Consider the following 21938-nt stretch of genomic DNA (forward strand, 5'->3'; position numbering starts at 1 on the left):
AGTAGGCATTTTTTTATTTTAGTTTAATTTTTATTGTTGACACTGTTACAGATGCCCCCCCCTTTGCCCACCTCCACCTAGCCCCTGCCCCCTACCCTCTGGACCTCACCACAATGCTGTCTGTGTCTCTAGGTTATGCATATACAGTATGTTTTTTTGTTTATCCCCTCACTCTCTTTCTTCCATCTCCTCCACACCCCTCCCCTCTGACAGCTGTCAGTGTGTTCCAGGTAGCCATGCCTCTGTTTCTATTTTGTTGATCAGTTTACTTTGCTCATTAGATTCTACATGTAAGGGAGATCATAAGGTATTTGCCTCTCTCTGACTTGTTTAATTCACTAATATAATAATCTCCAGATCTACCCATGCTCTTGCAAAAGGTAAGAGTTCATTGTTTTTTACCGCTGCTTGGAATTCATTGCATAAATAGACCAAAGCTTTTATGCCTGCTCATCTACTGATGGGCAGTTGGGCTGGATGCATATATTTTTTCCAACTGGTGTTTTGGGATTTTTAGCATGTATTCCTAGAAGTAGGATTGCTGGGTCAAACAGAAGTTCCATTTTTTATTTTTAAGGAAACTCCATACTGTTTTCCAAAATGGCTACATCAGACTGCATTCACACCAGCACTGTACTAGGGTTCCCTTTTCTCCACTTCCTCCCCAGCACTTGTTATTGATATACTAGAGGCCCAGTGCATGAAAATTCATGCAATGGAGGGGGTGCCCTTATCCTGGCCTTCACCCTCTTCAATCTGGGACCTCTCAGGGGATGTCTGACTGCCAGTTTAGGCCCAATTCATCTGGAGAAATTTGAATGATATATAGAATATGACGGATATCTCCACATAACATAGAAGTGAATCATGTCTTATGACCTGGTGAACCCAGAGTGTATCATTGAATAGATGCTAATTTTTCAATTTCACAACAAGCATTTGTGTGTGTGTGTGTGTGTGTGTGTGTGTGTGTGTGTGTGTATTTGATTTAAGAGAGGGAGGGAGAGAGATAGGAATATCCATGATAAAAGAGAATCATTGATTGGCTGCCTCCTGCATGCCCCCACTGGGGATCTAGCTTGAAACCCAAGCATGTGCCTTCACCAGGAATTGAACTGCGATCTCCTGGTTCGTAAGTGTATGCTCAATCATGGAGTCACAACGGCTATGCTGTATGTAAATATTTATCAGAGCAAGTGGGAAAACACCACGAGATACAGCTAGATGGACTTTTGGTTATGTAGGACTCAATGCAGAATTTTAACATAGTTGTGTATTTTGTACAAGTCACATCTGTGCGACATGTTGCCATTTCATATTAATTGAACCATATGTCCATGATTTTAAATGTTTCATAAATAGGATTGGCCCTTGAACAACATGGAGTTAGGGGTACCAACTGCCTTTGAAGTAGAAAATTTGTGTATAATTTTTCATGAAGCACAATGCCTTTACAATGCATCCTTGTTGTCACAAATGGTAGGATTTTCACATTTTTCATGGCAGGTTCTTTTTGCTTTCCTCTTGGAGAGAGAACTCCTGCATGTGGTCACACCAGTTCTTCACAGGGGTGTGCTGGGCCCAGAGCTGAGGTATTAAATTAGGGACATGCAGATTATGACCTGCTGGAGGAGGAGCCATGTCACCCCCGGGTCAGCAGGCAGCTCCCGCAGCCCCCCAGCTCCCACATTAGAGAAGTAATAACCCAGGGATTGTTTTCACTGATGGCGCATTTTGGATTAACTCTCACAGAGAAAGCAAAGCCACAAGATTTATTACTTACAGATCCCACAATTGGGGGAAGGGAAGGAGAACACAGTGCTGGAGGAAGGATAACCCTCCACCCCAGGTCACAAACCAAGGGGATATGGAGAGCGGATAGCAAGAACCCATTATAGCTTCAGAGGTGGTGGGGTGAAGGACATTAGCTTTTCCAGGGATCAACTTTAAGTGGTTATTTTAAAAGTTGCTCCTGAAAAATCAAAGCTGATACTTGGGGCAGGAATCCCAATGTTGCGTCCTTGTCTCAGGTGCAGACCCTGGGTGTGACCAGGGCTGTTATCCTATAAATTCCTAGGCAGCAGGTCCAAGTAGCTATTTCCTCAGCAGAGGAGGCCCATAGGCTTCCTGTCTTGGATCCTTAGACCAGGGGATCACCATCGCGGTACTGTCCCCTTTTTGTGCTTCTGGTTCTGGCATCACAGCATCTTCTGCCTAGGGTTCTTCATTGGTCTTCAAGGGAAAAGAAACAGGATATTGTAATGCAATATATTATTAGGTAAAGAGTGAGCAGGAAGGATAAAATGTTAAGTATTGCATGCCACACTCACCTCATCACCATAGTCAGTCGTCTGGGGTCACGGGAGGGTTGTTATCTCCCAGAACACTCTCTCCAATGGCTTTGAAAACTTCTCCAAAGGACCCTGATATTTCTGCATCTCCCAGAATGAGTTCTCCAATGCGTTTCCCAACTTCTAACAATTCTGGTGCTTTTTTTAAAATTTCACTAACAAGTTTCTTTCCAAGAACTTTGGCAATTTTCACCAACTTTCCATTCCTGGTTGTGCCTTTACTCTACAAGGAATCATATAAGCTGTCATCTAACTTTTATTTACAACCAGCTCACCATCACCAAGTGGATTTTAGAGAGAGGAAGACAAACCATTACCAGGGAAGGCTTTATACATCTGGGCACTGTCTCTAGCCCACACAGCAGGGATGCCTGCCCCATTGTGTCAGTAACGGGGCTGTGACCTTATGGCAGTTACTCTCTGCTGTGAACCCCCAACTGCATGGACCCTTCTCTTCAGTGTCCAGCTGGACACCTGCAGGGGTTACCAACCTTGCCAAGTGTTTTTCTGGGTGGTCTGATCAGCAGGCTTATGTCACCAGAGTGATTGCTTGCAGTTCTGTTGCTCTGTTGTTCTTCACTTTGTTCCTGACTGTGTGTATCAAGCACTTTGGGGCTTTCCTCTACCAACACATCACTGATTGCATCTATTAGGTCTTCGACCTAGAGGCAAACACATAACCTGTCATTTGTATTGCTATTTAAAGAACGCAGCTTCACCAGGGGGATTTGCCGACAGAGAGGAGGAGAAATCAGGAGCAGGGAAGGATTTATCTGTCTGGGAGCTGTTCTCCAGCACCCACACATCAGGATGCGTGCCCATTGTGTCCATAACAAGGGATGATGAGGGGAGGTGAAGTTATGGCCTTGGAAGAGCTGATCTGAAGAACCTAGTATATGCTGTAAACCCCTACCAGATGAACCCTTCCCTTTAGGGTCCCTCTGGACAGTTTCACATGGTACCAACCATTTCAGATACTTCTTCAACTGTTGCCTCAAACAGGTTTGATTGATCATCTAAACTGGGATCCACTTCTGGAGCCGCTGAGGCTATTCCCAAGCAAAGGAGAGTCAGGAAGAGTGAAGCATTCATGTTTCAAATTCCTAAGAAGGAACAATAAAGGCATCTTTGATTACCAATGCTTCTAAATTGCCATCATACTTGCCCAAGCTGGTTTGGCTCATTGAACAGATGTCAGGCTGAGGACTGGAGGGTCCAAGGTTGGATTCCTTTCAAGGGCACATGCCTGGGTTGGGGTCTCAATCCTGAGTAGGGTGCAGGCAGGGGGCAGCCGATCAATGATTCTCTCACTTCATTGATATCTCTCTCTCTCTCTCTCTCTCTCTCTCTCTCTCTCTCTCTCATTCCCTTCCTCTCTGAATTCAATTAAAAAAACATATTTTTTTAAAAAAGTAAATTGCCATCATACTTTATTCTGAGACATAGAGCCACTATGATGAGGTAAAAACAAAAATTTAATTCATCCTCCCAAGGACTTCTACAAGGCCTGTGAAGGAAGGATGAGGATTTGCATGGAGAAAATCAAATAAGATGGAGGTATGTGATTCAGTCACTGAAGGAAAAGCAGCAGAGAAGGACCCCAGGTTGGAAACATGATGTGCAAAGATCATTTAGGTTGGGAGAAGGCTGTGAGGGTGTCTTACAGGTCAGGATCTCGAGGCTCCAAAGAGGAACCAAGCAAAAAGGCTGGTCCAGGGATTTAGCAACTGGGCCGAGGTGACCCAGGAGAGCCTCCCTAACAAGGACTCCTGACCCCAGGTAGGGACAGAGGTCCCAGGAGTTAGGTGGCCACTTCCCACTTCCTCCCTGACTACTGCATGGCAGGGTGAGATGTGCCTTCCAACCGCCTCTCCTTGAATTGGAATCTCTCCTAAAGGCCCTGCCAGGGGAAGGTGGGCAGGAGGGCAGCCAGGGCTCAGCTGCCCCCACCTGGCCTGGGCCACCCATCCTCCCACTCCTTCCCAACCAGAGAAGTGTTCACCTGGCACAATGGACCAGAGACACCCCCACAAACCAGTCCCTGCCTAATGACAGGGCCATGCTCTTCTGAGGCTCAGATCACTGGCCAGGGACAAAGGCCAGGAAAGCAGGCAGGACCTGGGGGAACGCAGCCCTGCTCCCTGCCCACCCACACTCCTGCCTCTTCCACAGATGCTGAAACAGTCAGGCAGCGCGGGCCCAGCAGCGGATGGGCTGTGCTCAGGCTGCTGTGTCCTGCCCAGCAATGGAAGAGGATCTTTCCCACTGGGGGCCTAGGATCCTGCCCTCCAAGGTGGTGGGCAGGCCGGTTCCTGGGGTGGCCTAGCCCAGCCTGGCCTGGCAGAAGCACTCACCTGCGGGTGACACAGCTGAGAAGGTGCAGTCAGCAGTGGCAGGTCCAGGGGTCTCTGATGCATGGTTGTGGCCCCAAGGCCACCCCTTTAAGGATCCTGAGCAGCCTGGCCAGCCCCGCCCCCATCTCTTACACATGCCTTATTGGCTAGGATAGCCTGATTGCGGGGCCACCAAATTCTGGGTCTCCAGGTGACTGACAAATCTCAATTCTGGGGGATGGAAATGACCAGAGAGAGGTCAATGGGGGGAAAGGGAGACATATGTGATACTTTCAACAATAAAGAATTTAAATTAAAAAAGAAAAAAGCTCACTTGGTCCCAACTGCCCTGGTGACACCTGGGGTGACTAGCTAGGTAGAACCAGGAGAACACTGAGAGCTTACAGGGGACCCCAAGTGGTATTTCATCATAACCCTGCCTTTCCTCTCAGTTCTAGGGGTTTTGGTTAAAATCCCAGGAGGGCTGAGAACAGCCATCTCTCTGGTGGCTCCTGTTTATTTTGAGGCAAAGGAGGGGCGGGTGGGGGAAGGCAGGGCTCACAGGCAGAGGTGCTCACTGTCTCAGGAGGGGCGCAGCTGGGCTTGGGAAGAATGGGGAGTGGGATGGCCATGCCCAAAGCACAGACATGGAGGTCCAGGCCCTGGTGCTGGGATGACTGGGACGGACTGGGAGGGCTCCAGGGAAGGGGGACACTCCTAGTGCTCCTGTCCTGTCAACCCAGGCCTTTCTCCAGGTCCCCAGGAAGGACTCATTTACAGAGAAACATGGTCTATGGAGGAGAGGGGGAAGCAAATGGCTTTTACCTCGCCACTCTGTAAGTCCTCAGTATCCAACTGACTTTTCTTCAGGTTTAACTAAAAAATGTACTTGAGACTTGTGTTAAATGATTTTTACTTTTATCTACAGTTAATGTCAGCATGTAAAGGATGTTTTGTGAAAAGGTTTGAAATGAAGGGAATGTATCACTATATTTAATGCTAATTTGTATAATGAAGAACTGAAGAAACACAAACCAGAAACATTGTCTGGCTGTCCTTTCATTACCTAAAGTAAGGTATGTACTCAATATAGAAAATGCCTTGTAAGAAATCATTCCTATTGCATGTCCATTTTCTATGCAGATCTTCAATTCTTTTATAAAAAAGAAGTCACAGCTCATGTACACCAGTGACTAGTTGCTGTTTACAATGAAATTGACAAGGTGTGTAGAAGCACACTCAGACCATGCTTTTTCACGCTGGCGCTGTAGACAGCATAAATAGACTGGTGGACCATTTTCCAATGTACACTTCCGGGGCATGAAGTCCATTTTCACGGATGTCCACTGTCACCACCATCCACCTTCAGATCCTCCATCGTCCACACTGAAGCTCTGTCCGCACTGAGCTCCAATCTGCGTTCCTGCCTCCGGGCCCTGGCAGCCTTATTTACTTTCTGTCTGTGAATTTCCCGACTCTAGGTACCGCACTCACACAAGTGGAAACACGTAAGATTTGTCCTTTTGAGCATGGCTATTTCACTTAACAAAATAGCCTGGAGGTTCATCCATGTCTAGAAGATGTCCGAATTTTCATTTTTTTTAAGGTGAATAATAAATTGTGAGTAAATGTACCATGTTTTGTTCCTCCAGTCATCCCTGGATGGGCATATGGGTTACATCCACATTAGGCTACTTTGTATAATGCTGCCTTCCACATAGTCGCACAAATGTTTGAGTTCCTCCTTTCACTTCAGAAGTAGAACAAATTGGTACATATAAAAAGTGTGTGTTTTTTTTCTGATTTTTTTCACAGCAGTTGCACCATTATTCATTTCTACCAGCATTGCACAGGGTTCCAATATGATGTGATTTGCAAATATTTTCTCATTGAGTCAATAGATAGACATTTTAAAATTTATCATGTCTAATATCTACTTTGGGTTGCTTGCTCTTTTAATGTATTATGCCAAAAATACAGATATTTTAGTATCATGAGTCTCTACCTGCATGTTTTCATCTAAAGTTTTATCAATTTATTTCTTATGTTTGACTCTTCGCTGCATTTGTGTTAATTTTGAACCAAGTGAGGGTCAAATTTCACTCTTTAGCATGTGGGTATTGGATTTTCCAGCCTGATTTGTTGGAAAGGCCATCTCTTCCCTATTGGATGGTCTTGGTAACTCCATACAGTCTTTAAAAATCTGTTTATTTAAGCTTTATCTTAAAATCTTAGAGTTTGTAGAAGCTCTTCTCTCTCAAACACAACCAGCACCTGCAGTATGTTACATTGTAAATGACTGGAAATTTTTTGGTGGTTTTTTTTTTTTTTTATAATACACCATAAAATTCAACAGAGTCACTTATTCAAGGTATTTAAGTTGATATTTTAACGTACATTTTTACAGTTGCCCTCAGCTCACAGATTGAAAAGATTGCACAGAGCTGTTAACCCTGCTACTGCAGGAACGCCTGCCCCTCAGGCAATTGCCTCACAGGAGGCTGTGTGGCAGGTGCTGCTCTGAAGAATGGCATCCCCTTTGCTTCTGGAATGTGGTACAATGTGCTGCTGGAGAAAGCATGGGCTCTACTTAGGCCACCTGTGCCCCAAATCTAGAATGAGGATAAGAGGTATCTAAATGCCAGAGAAATATGGCAGAAGGCCATTCAAGCAATAAAATATATCATTTCATTCAAGAAATCTGTTAAGTAGCATTTTACAGAAAGACAGAGTGACTGATCATTAAAGTGGTCAAAGTGAAGTCTAACAATCCTTAGTTCTGCCTTTGATAAAATGCAGTTGGCAATTTTCCTGATTTTTATTTACAATGCGTTCTCTGTGAAAGTTTATTCTTATGGGTATCTTTCTCAATTTCCTTTGCTCACTAGAGAAAGAGTTTATAATGCCATACTTCATCTCTGGAGGTTTCAAACCACAGTGAAATAAACAAATCTACTTCGATGGTGTTCATGGTCCTATGACCACTGAGAACCTCTTCCCAATGTAATGACCCCCTCCAATTTATTTAAATTCTATCAGCCAAGACTTACTCTTGAAAATTGTTATGCAGGTAACTGTCTATTTGTAAGGTTGTTTGGGACCATATATAATTTTCTGCAACAGAGTCCATTTATGGTTTGATGCTCATATGAAGCCCCTTATGAAATAACTTGCCTCTCTGAACTACTGGAACCTTTTTTTTTTTTTTTTTTTGGTAGGGCTAAACAGTCAATCATTTCATTAAGCAAATGAATTAACTAAGCTATGGTCTTCTGTTCTTGTTTTTGCTTTATGTGGTTTGAGCATTTAAAAAAGTAATCTAGCCCTAGCCAGTTTGGCTCAGTGGATAGAGTGTCAGCCTACGGACCAAAGGGTCCCGGGTTTGAATCCAGTGAAGGGCACTTATCTTGATTGCAGGCTCCTCCCTGGCCAGGGCCCTGGTCAGGAGCGTGCAGGAGGCAACCAATCTGTGTTTCTCTCACATCGGTATTTCTCTCTGTCTTGCCCTCTCTCTTCCACTCTCTCTAAAAATCGATGGAAAAATATTCTTGGGTGAAGATTAAAAAAAAAAGTAATCTACATTTTTTTTTCCCTACTAGTGTCACAGGCTTTGTCTCTCTATTAAAAAACCTAAAATTACCTAAGTAATCTTGATTCTCCTTCAAACAAGCACAGCCCACGATAGGTACATGTCATTGAACTCATGGCAAGCATCTTGGAGCAGCAGGTAGCAAGGGAGGGGAACTGCCCGGGGCACTTCTCCCCAAGTTCCTCATCCCCCTCCCCCGCCCTCTGTAACCCATATACTCTCCTGTGGAGGCCAGCGCATGTCTTCTGCACCTCTGACCGTTGTGTTCTGCCATCCTCTTGACATCTCCTCCAGAGGGGGAGACCACCATCTGGGCACAGGATGCTGGTGTTAATTAAGTCATTTACAGCAAGTATTTGCTGCTTCCTTGGATGGGAACTGTGTTCTATACAGAGCTCTCTCGTGCTCTTTCCTCTCGCCATGGTCCCACAGATCAGATTCCTAATTCAGAGGTAGGCTCGTTCTCAGAGGTGGGAGCTGGGTTCCTCGGTGGGCCCGACGGAATTGAGAGTAACGTTCAGATGTGCTTGACTCACGCCTACAGGTCTGCTTCCAGGACACGAAACAAGAGAGGGAGGCAGCAACGACTGAAGTTGTCGGGACACACAGGACACAGACCTAACTCACAACACCAGTAATTCAGCAAAATGTCAAAGGTTGATATTGAGACCATTTCCTTGGTTTTGGTTTTGGACAGGAACCTACAGGAAATAGGGATGCTCCATATTATGGTTTTATTTTGATATTTTATTTGATATTGGATCTCATTTTTTTAATCCTCACCTGAGGATATGTTTTTATTGATTTTTAGAGAAGATAGAAGGAGAGAGAGAGAGAGAGAGAGAGCGATCAATTATTTGCCTCCAGTGAGCATACCGAGTGGGGGTAGAACCAGAAACCTAGGTATGTGCCCTGACTTGGAATAAAACCAGCAACCTTTTGATTTACAGGATGACACTCCAACCAACTGAGTCACCTGGCCAAGGCTGTGGCCTCATACTCCTTTAAAAGAATGTTCTATGTGTGTCTTTAGAATTGGTGAATGAATGAACCTCATTTTTACATACCGGAGATTGTCATTGGGGCAAACCATTGGAGTTCGGTCACAGTGTGACCTTTGATATTCACAGGTAAGATGCTGACATTTTGTCTCTGAGGAATGTTCCAGCAAGTGCAAACCCCCCTCCTGGAGGCCGCGGAGGCCCAGTCCGTGTGGGCAGCAGCGTGCCTTCTGTGTGGCTCGCCTGCCTCTCCCTCCTTTCAGCATCACAGCAGGCGAGCCGACCTCCTAGCTGAGCCGGCCTGGGGGCTGTGGTGCTTTATCTCAGGATGGTCTCAGGGCTCCCTTTCTCATCTCCTGCTGCCTTCAGGCACCCAGAGGCCAGTGTGCAATGTAGGCGATGGGGCTGGAGGTGAGGGACAAGGGCAGGCTCAGCTTCCTTTCTAAGCCTGCTGGCCTGGAGCACATTTACGTTCCTCCTTCACTGGAGAGAGGAGCCGGGCTCCCCTGTGGGGTGATTTTATACACCCACAGCTGGGACCATCTCATCTGAAAAATGGGCATACAGTATCACCCCTCTCTAGGGCAGAGATTCTCAAAGTGGGTCCCCTGACCAGCAGCAGCAGCATCGACGGGAACTTGTTAGAAAAGCCAGTTCAGGAACCCCTCCCAGACCCCCTGGAACAGAAACTCAGGAAATGGGAGTCTGGAATCTGTCCTCCCAAGCCCTCAAGTTTCAATCGCACTGTACGTGCATGCCCGCACATGGTATTTTGTGGAAGAGCCACACTCAAGGGGCCAAAGAGCCACATGTGGCTCGTGAGCCGCAGTTTGCTGACCACTGCCCTAACTGGTTTGGCTCAGTGGATAGAGCGTCGGCCTGCGGACTGAAGGGTGCCAGGTTTGAGTCCAGTCAAGGGCATGTGCCTTGGTTGCGGGCATATCCCCAGTGGGGAGTGTGCAGGAGGCAGCTGAATTGGTTTCTCTCTCATCGATGTTTCTAACTCTCTATCCCTCTCCCTTCTGTAAAAAATCAATAAAATATATTTTTTAAATAAAATCATAAAAAGTATGTCCTTTGTGTGTGGCTTCTGTCACTTAGCACAGTGGTCAAGGTTTATGCAGACGGCAGTGCGTATCAATTCTCATTCCTCTCTATGACTAACACTTCATTCAGTGTGTGAGCACCGTGGATTTTCATCCATTCCTTCATTGATGAACAGTTGTGTTGTTTCCACTCCCTGGGCAACTCTGCATGATGCAGCTATGAACATCTGTATAGAATTTTTTGCGTGAAGGAATGCCTTCATGTCTTTGAGTGTATATATAGGAATTGGCATGTAGCACCTTTTGAGGAAATATCGGACCGTTTTCATTGTAGCTACACCATTTCACTTTGCAAAACTAAGACTCAGTCTGCGTTCTCTATGAAATTTTATCTTCCATGAAACTCCCAGAGTGTGGGAACCGCGGCACACAGCAGAGCTCAGGGCTCACAGTCAGAAACACAAAAGCTGCTCCTTGTGGGAAAACAGCTTCAGCTACAGCTTTGGGGGCAAAGAGACGTGAAATTCACTCTTATTTCCTATGTTCATCACAGCATGCTTGCTAAAATGATAAGTGAGACTCTAATCAAGTTTTCAGTCCACCTTTGTCCAGTTTATACAGAGAAAAGTTAAATGTCACCAGGAGAAAGCAATAAATAAGCCCACAAATCAGATTATTCTGCACAATAACTGGTTTTGCATTTTTGCCCTGGGGGTGGGTGTCTCTACGTGAGTATCTTTAGTTGGTTCCTCAAACTTAAAGCCTGTTCCTTCTGGCGAGTTCCTCCTGTCCTTTCACCATGTGATGTCGGTCACCCTGCTGTGGACACGGGCGCTCGTGGCTGAATCGGTGAGAATCAAGGCTCTTGGCCAGAAGCACAGATCTCTTTAGGCCTGAGAGTCTGCGAGCTCCTGAAACACAGACACACAGAGACACACATTACAAACATACACACATGCACACACTTATAAACAACATACATACCACACATACACACATTACACAATCATACACATGGACATACTTATATGCGATATATGCACCACACATACACACACATTTATATACATATACACAAATGTATATGCAATATACATATCATACACACTTATATACACACATACATTCATACATTTACACATACACATATATACATATGCACACATACATTTACACTTATAAATAGGGACACATACACATAATTATACATACACACACATTCATACATACATACATACACGTATGCATACATCTGCATACAAGCAATATACACACATAAACATGTACATTCATGACACATACCCACTACATCACAATATATAAACACTTAGCAGAGGTTTATAAGGAATCAGGTGTGGTCAGCTGGCCTGCCACTTGGTCTGGATTGTTAATAATTGATGGTACAATTTTGAGTAAATCTCTTGAACGCTTTCCTTCCAGTCTCCATTGAGTGCAGTTAGACTAAACCCTCTCTCAGTCCCTTTTCATTGTAAAATTCTGTGATTTCATTGGGACAAGAAATGTCACCCAAAAGCCCTGGTCTTGGTCCCTCCTCTGCATCACTGACAGGACCCTGCAGGCTGGAGCCACAGCATCCGGCACCTGCCAGGCTGCCTCAGCAAGCATCAGCCCTGGGAGAATCCTGTAGTTGTGATTGCAAACCTTTTGTGCAGCAAAATGTCCTTCGGAAGTCCCACCCGGAATTCTGATTCTTTATGGAAGTTGGGATCCAGGTATTGGAATCAATCATAAATCCCAGGAATGCCCTCCAGGCCACACCATAGAGAGAGACTCTGTGTCTGGGAAGCTCTGTCCACAGGGGGGCCTCAGGCATCCAGGAAGCACAAATGGAAACTTTGTCCCCAGGGGCAGCCCCAGCCCCGAGGGGATGAGGAGCGTGCTGTCCAAGCTCATTTCACGGCAACTCTGAGGACAAGGGCCCCTGAAAGGCTCTTCTGGCCCCTAAGAACTTGCACCTTTGGATTCGCAGTGTGGCCGCAGGAGCTGAGCTGTGGTCTGCTTTCCTCCCTCCAGCTGCCCGTGGTGGGGTTTGCCAGACAGTTTCAGCCTGACCAGGGATCATGGCACTTAATGTGCCCTGGAACGTCCCCAGGACACTCCTCAGGATGTGGCAGTGAGCTCAGTGGCCCTTAAGCTCTTCAAAGTTGGCCTGTCATGATTCCTAACTGTGGCTTCAACTGTTAGGAGCCCGGCTGGTCCCACAACCTTATGAACAAGTGCTGTCCTCACACGTACATGGAACAAAAGTATGAAGACTCTTACAGTCCTTTGACTTGCCCAGCAGCCTCCCTCTGCACCTTTCTCCTAAACAGAACTCCTCTCTTGGGGAGAACTTCTCCGCCCTCAGCACAGACCCAGGGTTACCAGGGCCAGGCCAGTCACATGGCTCTGTCTCCTCCATCCTCCATGTTTGCACAGGGACAGCTCCATGACCCAGGCTGGAGCAGTCACAGCCTGCTCCGGGTTTTCACACACAGATGCTGTCAAGGTCAAACCTCTGACCTCTGGGCTCCAGTGGCTGGTGCTTTTATCCCTGTGATGGGAAGTTCTCTTTTGACGTGACAGACAGTGAGGCCGACATTCAGGAGGAAGCTGACACCAGAGAAGGAGGTTCCACTCTTTAAGGCAACCACAATTTCAATGTCAGAGTCACCCTTTCTAGGCACGTGTATGTGCAGTTTTTAATTTTAATTTATTAATAGTTCTTTTCTCATTATAAAAGCAAATCATGTTTATTGTCACCAATTTGGGCAAAAGAGAGAAAATGATTGTTCTCTTTTTATTCTTTTCCTTCCTTTTTTCGTTGACCATTTTCTAAAGGCAGCCTTGAGATTTTACTAGCATGGGTTGGTCTCTTAGCGCCTTGTCACTCACATTTGATATATATGCAGTATGTCTGTACATATGTTAGTAAACATAATTGTACTGTATCTTCTAGGCCCCGACCAGCTCAGGTGCCTGCTGCGTGCACAGGGTGGAGGAGTGTGCAGGCTCTGCCCCCTTGTGGGGAGAGCCCACGGTGCAGTGAGCACGGGGTCCCGGTGAGGGGCACTGAGAGCACCTCCCAGACCACTGCTCCTGATGGGTGCCCACTAGTTCCGGTGACAGGGTCCCCTGAGGCCCCCACCCACTGACTGCGCCACACTGGGGCTCCCCCAGAAGCAAGGGCCAGGCTTCCTGAGAGCGGGGAGGGTTCTGAAAGTGCTGGAAGCGGGTCTGGAATGGGAGCCTGGTTGGAAGTGTGGCGTTTCCCATCAGGGAAGCAGGGAGCTGTGACTGGAGGATGCCTCTGCCTGGTAGGGGAGGAGGGACTCTCACTCAGGCGGGGCAGCAGGAACCTGAGGGAGCATCCTAGCTTCTCCCATAGAGATGTTTGCCATTTGTACACCAATTACAGGCAGCTTTTTGAATACTGTGAGTAGGGACCTTTCATGTGCCAAGGGCATTGTGAATAATTTGCCCCAATCTATCTCAACTTTTAACTTTGTTTATGGAATTTATTTGGGAGAGGTTTTTTTTTAATTTTTATGTTGTCAAATTGGTTACCTTTTTAAAAATAAAGGTTTTCTATCATTGTTTAAAAGGGTCTTCAGTGCATTCTAAAGTTATTTCAAAAATGCGGACTGAAGGGTCCTGGGTTTGATTCCAATCAAGGGCAGGTACCTTGGTTGCAGGCACATCTCCAGCAGGGGGTGTGCAGGAGGCAGCTGATAGATGTTTCTCTCTCATTGATGTTTCTAACTCTCTATCCCTCTCCCTTCCTCTCTGTGAAAAATCAATAAAATATATTTTAAAACAATAAATAAATATCTTATGATTGTATTTCTCAGTTATATCTTAATGAAGCTGGAAAAATACATAAAACCACTCACAGAAGTTACCTCTGGGCAGTGTACCAGGAGGTGATGCAAAGACTTGAAGGATGCTACTTTTGTCCTGTGCTCTTTCCTTTGGTTTGGTTTCCTACCGTGTGTATTCATCCCTGTGATAAAAATTTAAAAGTTCTGTAGACTGATGGTGGGGAGAGCTGAACCTATGTTTAATGCCACTGCCCTGTGTGGTTAAAATGATTAAAATAAAATAGATACCTGTTCTTCCTGTTTTACCACATTTTTTAAATAAGAAAAAAGAGAGAGCCGGATGGTAACACAAATTTAGGTCAGAGGAAAGCTTGTAGACCGATCTACATACTGCCATGTGCTTAGAGTAGCCAAGCAGCCAAGCATTGCAGGGTCCTCCAAAAGGAGGATGGAACGATGATAGGTTGGCTATTGGAAAAAATGTAATATTTGCTATTTCAAATATATTTTGAAAGTGATTTTCATAGAAGAAAGAATCAAGAGCTTTGAATGGGTTCTGTTTTCACCTGCTGTTCATTCTTGTTTGTTTGTTTGAAGTCATACACGGATGGCACCGTGGATTTGTCAGTACTTGGATTTCTGAGAATGTAAGCAAGCCAAACTGCTCACGAGGAGGGAACGGCTCCAGTTCTTCATTTCCTCCAGGTTTGCTGAGCACCTGTTTTGGGCACCAGCCCCAGGCTCATAGCAGGGTTTAGAGCCAAGCAAACATGTGACCATTCACCTAGGCTGGCCTCGGGGCTCAACTCAACAGCTGACAGACAACTGCGCTTGAGGGCTATATTTAGAGATTGTGGCTGCACTTTGGGCAGCAGCCTGAGGGTGAGGTCAGACTTAATCCTTCCAACCCCAGCTCCTCAAGCTTTCGTGTATCCCCCTGTGAAGTGGGGATTAGAGTTATTATGGAGATCAAATGCCATATCCAAAAGGAGGTATACATGAGCCATGTATTCTAAGTCTACTGGCTCCAAAGACCACAAGAAAGTAAAGTGGAATTTTGGATGCATTTGTTTTTCATTTTGTTTATCTACACACTCTAAGTTTTTCATAATGACTAGTTTCATTACCTGTTTTTTTTTTTTAACTAACAAAATATAATTAAAAGAAACTACTGGAAGAACCATAACCAAGGACCCTCTGAAAATTCATGGAAACAGCCACTACCAAGTTATTCACTGGAAGCTCTAATGGGGGGAAAACAAGCCAGCTGGATGATGTGCTTACTGTCCCATCCGCAGGAACAGGACATAAGGAACAGGTGACATTATGGCTCATGAGCCAGGTACCTGGTTTAGTTAATTGTGTTATTTAGTAATTAGACATTTACATACTTTCCCAACAAACCAATGCCTTTCTCATTAGATTACAACTAAGTCCGGATGAAGAGACTGAAACTTTAAGGCACTGTTTACTCAGGTCTGTCGGTGAGTCTGGTTTGTCAGGACCAATTAGAGTCGGTCCACCTGAAGTCAAGAAAGTAATTGTTGACATTCTTTCTGTTTTCCTGAAAAGAGTCAAGAGAAGAGGGGAAAGAAGACCAGCTTTCTAGAGGGTCACTGGTTCACCAGGAGAGGGCCTGGACTCAGCATTGCACTTTTCCTGAAACTTGCCTGAGGTTGACCTATTTCAGTGCATCACACACATTGGGGGGCTCAACAACCAAAGCAAAGCAGGGGAGAAGGCATTGATGATGGAGGCTGGTTTGACTGAGAAGCTCCAAGACCACAGTGAGAACAGCACGCCTGAGGCATCATGTTGCAATGGCTCCAGGTGGGTGTTTGTGGCTTCATGTCCCTAAATTTCTGTCATCTTTGCTATGTCCTGAAATCTCAGGTGTTCTGCCTTCAGTAGACTTTAAGGGCTTGTCACATATCTTGTTCTTTTTCTGTATTGCCTAACAATTCTACATCTTCTGTGATATATCATAAGGTATGACTGTTTTAATGATATAAAGCAACTAAAATTTCAAAACAATATTAAGAATGATAAAACTAGTAGCAACAGGCTGGCGATTGTATGCTAAGCACTATGTAACTTATCCTCTATAATGCTCACAACACCCTCAGAAGTAGACATTTTTAATATTTTTAATTTCACCTTCACAGATTCGATAATGGACTCTCTATCAAGGTCTGTCTCAAGGTTACATGACTGTTAAGAAGCAGAATCAAGACTTGAAACCAGAACTATTCTATTTCAAATCAGTGGCCCACGTTTACTGCATGTAGGTCTATTTTATTATCTTGCCCTGACAACCATCATCATAACCACTCACCTCACATATGATAAGTCATAAATAAATACTTGTGGCATGAATGAAGCCTATCTCCCCTCCAGACCTAGGGAACAGAGGCATAGAGGGGTAGTGGCGGGTCATGGTTTGTCTCACAGTTCATTGAAATAGCAGGGCCAGTATCCTGGTTCCCCTGACAAATTCCCAACTCCATGGCTCCCTAGTACAGAAGCAGGAATTCCTAGTTGCATTACAGAAACACTTCATGCCAAGGTTTTGTAAGATTTTTTTTTTCTTTTGTAAATATTATATATGCTAGATAGCTCAGTTCAAGTTGTTATAAACCTGGAAAATTTGAGGGAAGTAGAAAAAAAATAAAACATTTTTGGAATGATAAAACTAAATTTATCGTCAAAAGGTAAATTTCTGCAGCCAAATATCAGGCCCTGTAAAATATATGGCTGGCATTGTTTCTCCTACAAAACACTAAAGTCAGTCACTTCTACAAGGCAGCTCACGTTCAGTGACACAAAAATGACTTCTCTCTGACACTTCTCAACAACCAGTGTTACATCAGCTCCTCTGTTTTCTTCTGGCTCATTCTCCCCAGGCACACCCTGGCCACACTGAGCGGATGTCTCTACCTCTGCCCATTTCTTTCTCTGGAACGCCTTCCCTGTGTTCCTGGAAACTATGAAATTCTTTTCAATGCTAAACCTGAGCTGCTCCTCAGAATATGACTGTGTTCTACACAGCACCAATAGTGGGGATTCCAGAGAAGGAAAGCTGCATTCTTTCTCCCAGAAGCACTTTCCGCTGAAAGACGTTGTCTATGGAACTTCAAGGCCATAGCCTTGGGGTCTCTTAAAGGCAATCAGTAAAGGAGTTACTAATTCTGAATTTCTGAAGGTGTTTTTAACAGAGAAGAATTCAATGTCACCCATGGGTTATTGACATATTCTAGAAAGGATTTTACTTTAGGCACTCAGTGCAGAACCATGAATTCACTAGGGAGCATAAAGGAGAGGGTCAGATGGAGGTTGCTGGTGGGAGTGGGAGTGGGAGTGGGAGTGGGAGTGGGAAGGCCCAGCAGTGGCCCTGCACGTGCTGGGTCAGCGTGATGAGAAGGCCCCACCTGAATGCAGGAGGCAGCAGCAAACAGCGGGGTCTGCCCATCAGAAAACATGTCACAGGAGGAAGGACTAGACCATTCTCCCACGAGTCACAGTTGTTATTAAACACAAGTAGAAGTGCAAGGTGCATTCCTGCCCCTTATTCCACTTGAACACACACCAGTGGAAGCCCTGAGTGGTAGGAGGTTGTCCTGCACCTAGGAGCCAGTTCAGTCAAATGTTTTCTCCCATTTCAACCTTTGCTAATATGCTAACACTTCCCCCAATTAATGAGGAGTCATTACCATTCACTCAAGGGCATTAATACTGCTCCCTACATAAGGGGTTGTGGTTCCTGTACAAATACCACCATATTGGAAGGTACCTAAAGGAGTAAGATGGACTCCTGATGGTGTAGTTCCAGTGACTACTTTGGGCAAATTTTAAGTGGCTGTGTGGGTTTCGGTTGTTCCACCTGAAGAAGCGGGGGCTTCTTGCCTGGCCGGCGTGGCTCAGTGGTTGAGTACAGACCTGTGAACCAGGAGGTTTCGGTTCAACTCTTGGTCAGGGTTGTCCAGTCATAAAAGAGCCATAATGATAAAACTGCTGTCTTGTCGATGGGGCCTCGTGGTTTACATGTCAGCTAAACTTTCCACACCTCACTTCGGAGACATCCAGAGTGGTCCTGATGAGTTTCAATCCGTGGAGCGTGGCCCAAAGTCCAACAATCTGAGCATAGAGGTCCCCGACAGCAGGAGCCTTTCAGCGCTGGAACCTCTGGAAACCTGCTGATGCCTGTGGTTCCTGTCTCCGAGTGATGCTGTTAAATGTCAGCAATGAAACACGTAGGATTGAATTATGTTTATCATACTATAACAGCAAATTAATAATGTGACAACATATTGTGCCTCCAGGGGAAAATCTTCTAAATGTGTAATGTTGAAATAGTAGCCAGCATAAATAATTTATACACATCTGGAACAACTCAAATGTGACATGAAGTATCTGGTTCCTCATGATGACAAAGTCATGGGATATGTTCCTGTGTTTTTGCTGACATACGTGGTTTACGATAATGCTAATATTTGGTGAAAATTTTGTGAAAATATAGATGTTCTATTTCCCCTTGTAATTTTGTGGACTCTGGTATAAATTATGCTCATATTTAATGGTACATAAAGTGTCAATGATAGGGATGCTGTTTGAGGCCCAGCGCAGGACCCCTTTTGAGAAGCAGGTCTTGATCTGCTACTGGGTCTTAGTAAAGACTGACTGTTTGACCATGGCTCTTGAAGCCATCAGAGCTGGCCTGTGCATCATCCACAGGGTTATCTCACCCACCCAGCCATGAATTTGGGCATGCACAGCTATAGTCCATCATCCAGTGGCAGTGGTGTGTGCAGGATGGGGCCAGGTAGGACCTGGGGACACAGCTGAATTACATTAGGAAAGAACCCAAAAGCCCATGATCCCCACTCCTGCCTCCTCTCTCCCGCTCTGCAGTCAGAGCCACATGAGGAGTTCCTGTGATCAATGACAAAGAAAGTGGAGACAGAGGCTAGTTTAAAATCGTTCTGCCCGATATGCAAGCTCCACTCGAAAGTGGAGAGTTGCAGCCCTGAAGCCCCTTTCTGGGACATCGCTGAAGGACAGGGGTGAAGTGACAACTCCCCAGGGGGCAGAACATCCCGCTGTGCACCAGGTGTCCGTTCACTTGGCTTGGAAGGAGAAATGCTCAGACCTGGGATTATATCTGATTCATGAGGATTATATCTGATGCTATGGTGGGAAGGTCATGGTCTTGAATAGCCCATTACTGGGAAACTGGTGACAAGAAATTTTAGGGAAAAAGTATATGCAAACACCTCAAAATAGGGGGAAAAAAATAGAAGATATTTCATTTTATGTGAATTCTCACCACAGGGTGTCCCCAGTAGAGCAGGATTTTAATAATCAAGTGGATGGTAAGGCCCATTCTGAGAATACCAGTCAGCCTCTCTCCCAGCCACCCCTGTCATCACTCAATGGGCTCATTCACAAAGTGGCCATAGTGGCAGGGAAGGAGGTCGTGTATGAACTTTTATTCACTAAGGCCAACCTGGCTGCAACCACCACTGGGTTCCCAATCTGTCAGCTCACTGATCAGCACTGACTTCTTCATATGATACCATTCTCGAAGGTGATCAGCTAGCTACCTGGGGGCAGGCTGGTTACTTTTGACCACTTTTATTATGAAAGAGGCAGGGTGCGCTCTTCCTGGAATAGACATCTATCTGTACACAGATTTGCCTCCCTTGAAAGTAATGCTTCCGCTGAAAGTACCACCCGTTGACGCACAGAATGCCCTCTTCACAATTGCAGTGCTCCTCACAGCACTTGCTTCACAGCTAATGAAGTGCAGCATTGTTGGAATGCTTGTGGATGCACTGTTCTTGCCATTAGCCTTCTCTTTAAAGCAGCTGGCTTGATAGAATGATGAAATGTTCTTTTTTTTAATTATTGACTCTATTACAGATGTCTCCCATTTTCCTCTCTTTTGCCTACCTCTATCCATCTCCATCCCCCCCGCTCCCCCTCCCCCCGGCCATCACCACACTGTTGTCTGTATCTTTAGGTTCTCTAGCTACTCTCTTCACATATATATTTTATTGATTTCAGAGAGGAAGAGACAAGGAGTGAGAAATAGAAACATCAATTATGAGAGAAAATCATTCATCGGCTGCGTCCTTCATGCCCCACAATGGGAATCGAGCCCGCAATCCAGGCATGTGCCCTAAAGGGGAATTGAACCAGGACCTCCTGGTTCACAAGTCGAAGCTGAACCACTGAGCCACGTTGGCCAGCTCTTCACCTTCTTTCATTCAGTCCTCCCCACCTACCTTCCTTCTAACATTGGTCAGTCTGTTCCATGTTCCCATGCCTCTGGTTCTATTTTGCTCATCAGTTTATTTTGTTCATTAGATTCCACATATAAGTGAGACCCTGTGATATTTGTCTTTCTCTGACTGGCTTATTTCACTTAGCAGAATACTCTCCAGGTCCATCCGTATCCTTTTGAAGAGTCGGTTTCAATGACAGTGAAGTGGCAATACTTAGCAGAGCTAAGGGGAGGTTCCCCAGGAGGCTGTGTATGGTCCAAACCAGTGTCTAATGGGTGGTGCTGTTTCTCCAACAGCCAAGATTCAAAGGCCCAAAAACAAAGAAATGGAAATAGTTATCACACCACTTACTGCTACCAGTAGGGACCCACCAGTAAAAATGTTGCTCTGGTTTCAACAACCCAACTATACTCCGCTGCTATAGAAGTTTTAGTTTCACAAGGACGATGATTTCACCAGGGGATAAAACAATGATTCCATTGAACTGGAAGTTAAGAATTTAAGATTACTTCCTGGCCACTTTAGGTTTCTCATGCCTCTGAATCAAAAGGCAAAGAAGGGAGTTATGTGGTCTGGCAGGGACAATGGATCTTAACCACCAGGGCAAATTAATGCTACTCTATAGTGGACGTGAGGAAGGGTAGGTCTGAAATACAAATGATTAATTAGCGTGTCCTCTGAATAAGGTCAATGTCAAATACCAACAACCCCATTCAGGTAGGGCAAGTCATGGCCCAGGCACTTCAGGAATTCAAGTTTGAGTGATTTCAGAAGGCAATGGGGCTACTTGATGGAATGGAAGAAAGTAACGTAATTATAATTATCAGCTGTGTATGAGCACGTGACCAGTTACAGAAATGAGGACTGTAATTATGTGCAGTTTCTCCCTTTTTGCTATGAATGTTTTGTGTGTGCATAAAATGTCTGTATGTCCTTCATTTCAATGTCATGTAACATAAGATTCATTGACTTTATATTGTAGCATTTAAATGTTCTTAGTTTTACATCATAGTACTGAAGTTAGGAGATATCAAATAGAAGAGTAAATATCACCCTTATCTCTTCATCTCTTCTTTTGGAAAAAAGAGTTAGTTTGTTTTTTGATTGTATCAGGATAGCTGCATCATGTTAGGAATAATCTTGTTATTGTGTTTATTTGGAGATAAAGCATGGTGTAAAGAGATGTGCATAGGTGCCAAGTTCACAAGAGGTGGATTAATGACGGTTGATTTTATGTCAACTTGACTGGGCCATGAACACCCAGGCATTTGCTGGAACACTGTGCATGAAAGGATGCCTTGGGTTGATATCGCCATGTGCGAGGGGACACTGAGAAAAGCCCATTGCCCTCCCTACTGTGGGCAGCCCCCACCCCATCAGGTGGAGACTGACTAGAACAAAGGCTGACCCTCCTGAGAGGGAGGGAGACGCCTCCTGCCTGGCTGCCTTCCTGCTGAAACATTGGTCTTTCTCTGCCTACGGACCCAGACTGACCACTGGCTCCTCCTCAGCC

The 21938-nt window shown here is 45.1% G+C and overlaps 2 protein-coding genes across 3 annotated transcripts in view; one reads left to right on the plus strand and one right to left on the minus strand.

Moving 5' to 3' along the window:
* Positions 1-1757: 1757 nt before the first annotated feature.
* On the minus strand, positions 1758-4738 carry LOC307111351 (uncharacterized protein). The gene is made up of 5 exons (XM_079791180.1): positions 4706-4738; positions 3318-3454; positions 2843-3013; positions 2331-2574; positions 1758-2232 (listed from the first exon to the last, which is right to left on the minus strand). The coding sequence occupies exons 2-4, from the start codon at positions 3441-3443 to the stop codon at positions 2344-2346; spliced, it is 528 nt and encodes a 175-aa protein (XP_079647306.1). The 5' UTR covers positions 3444-3454; positions 4706-4738; the 3' UTR covers positions 1758-2232; positions 2331-2343.
* A 10408-nt stretch (positions 4739-15146) lies between these two features.
* Positions 15147-21938, plus strand: part of LOC307111506 (uncharacterized protein) — a 32643-nt gene continuing 25851 nt past the window's right edge. The window contains exons 1-2 of one of the 2 annotated variants that reach the window (XM_079791484.1): positions 15147-15625; positions 15714-15971. The gene's annotated coding sequence lies outside the window, so the exon portion shown is untranslated. Of the gene's footprint in view, positions 15972-21938 lie in introns of both variants that reach the window. The other variant, XM_079791483.1, reaches the window with a different exon arrangement.

Source organism: Cnephaeus nilssonii (assembly GCF_951640355.1).
Source record: "Cnephaeus nilssonii genome assembly, chromosome: 14".
NCBI lineage: Eukaryota > Metazoa > Chordata > Mammalia > Chiroptera > Vespertilionidae > Cnephaeus > Cnephaeus nilssonii.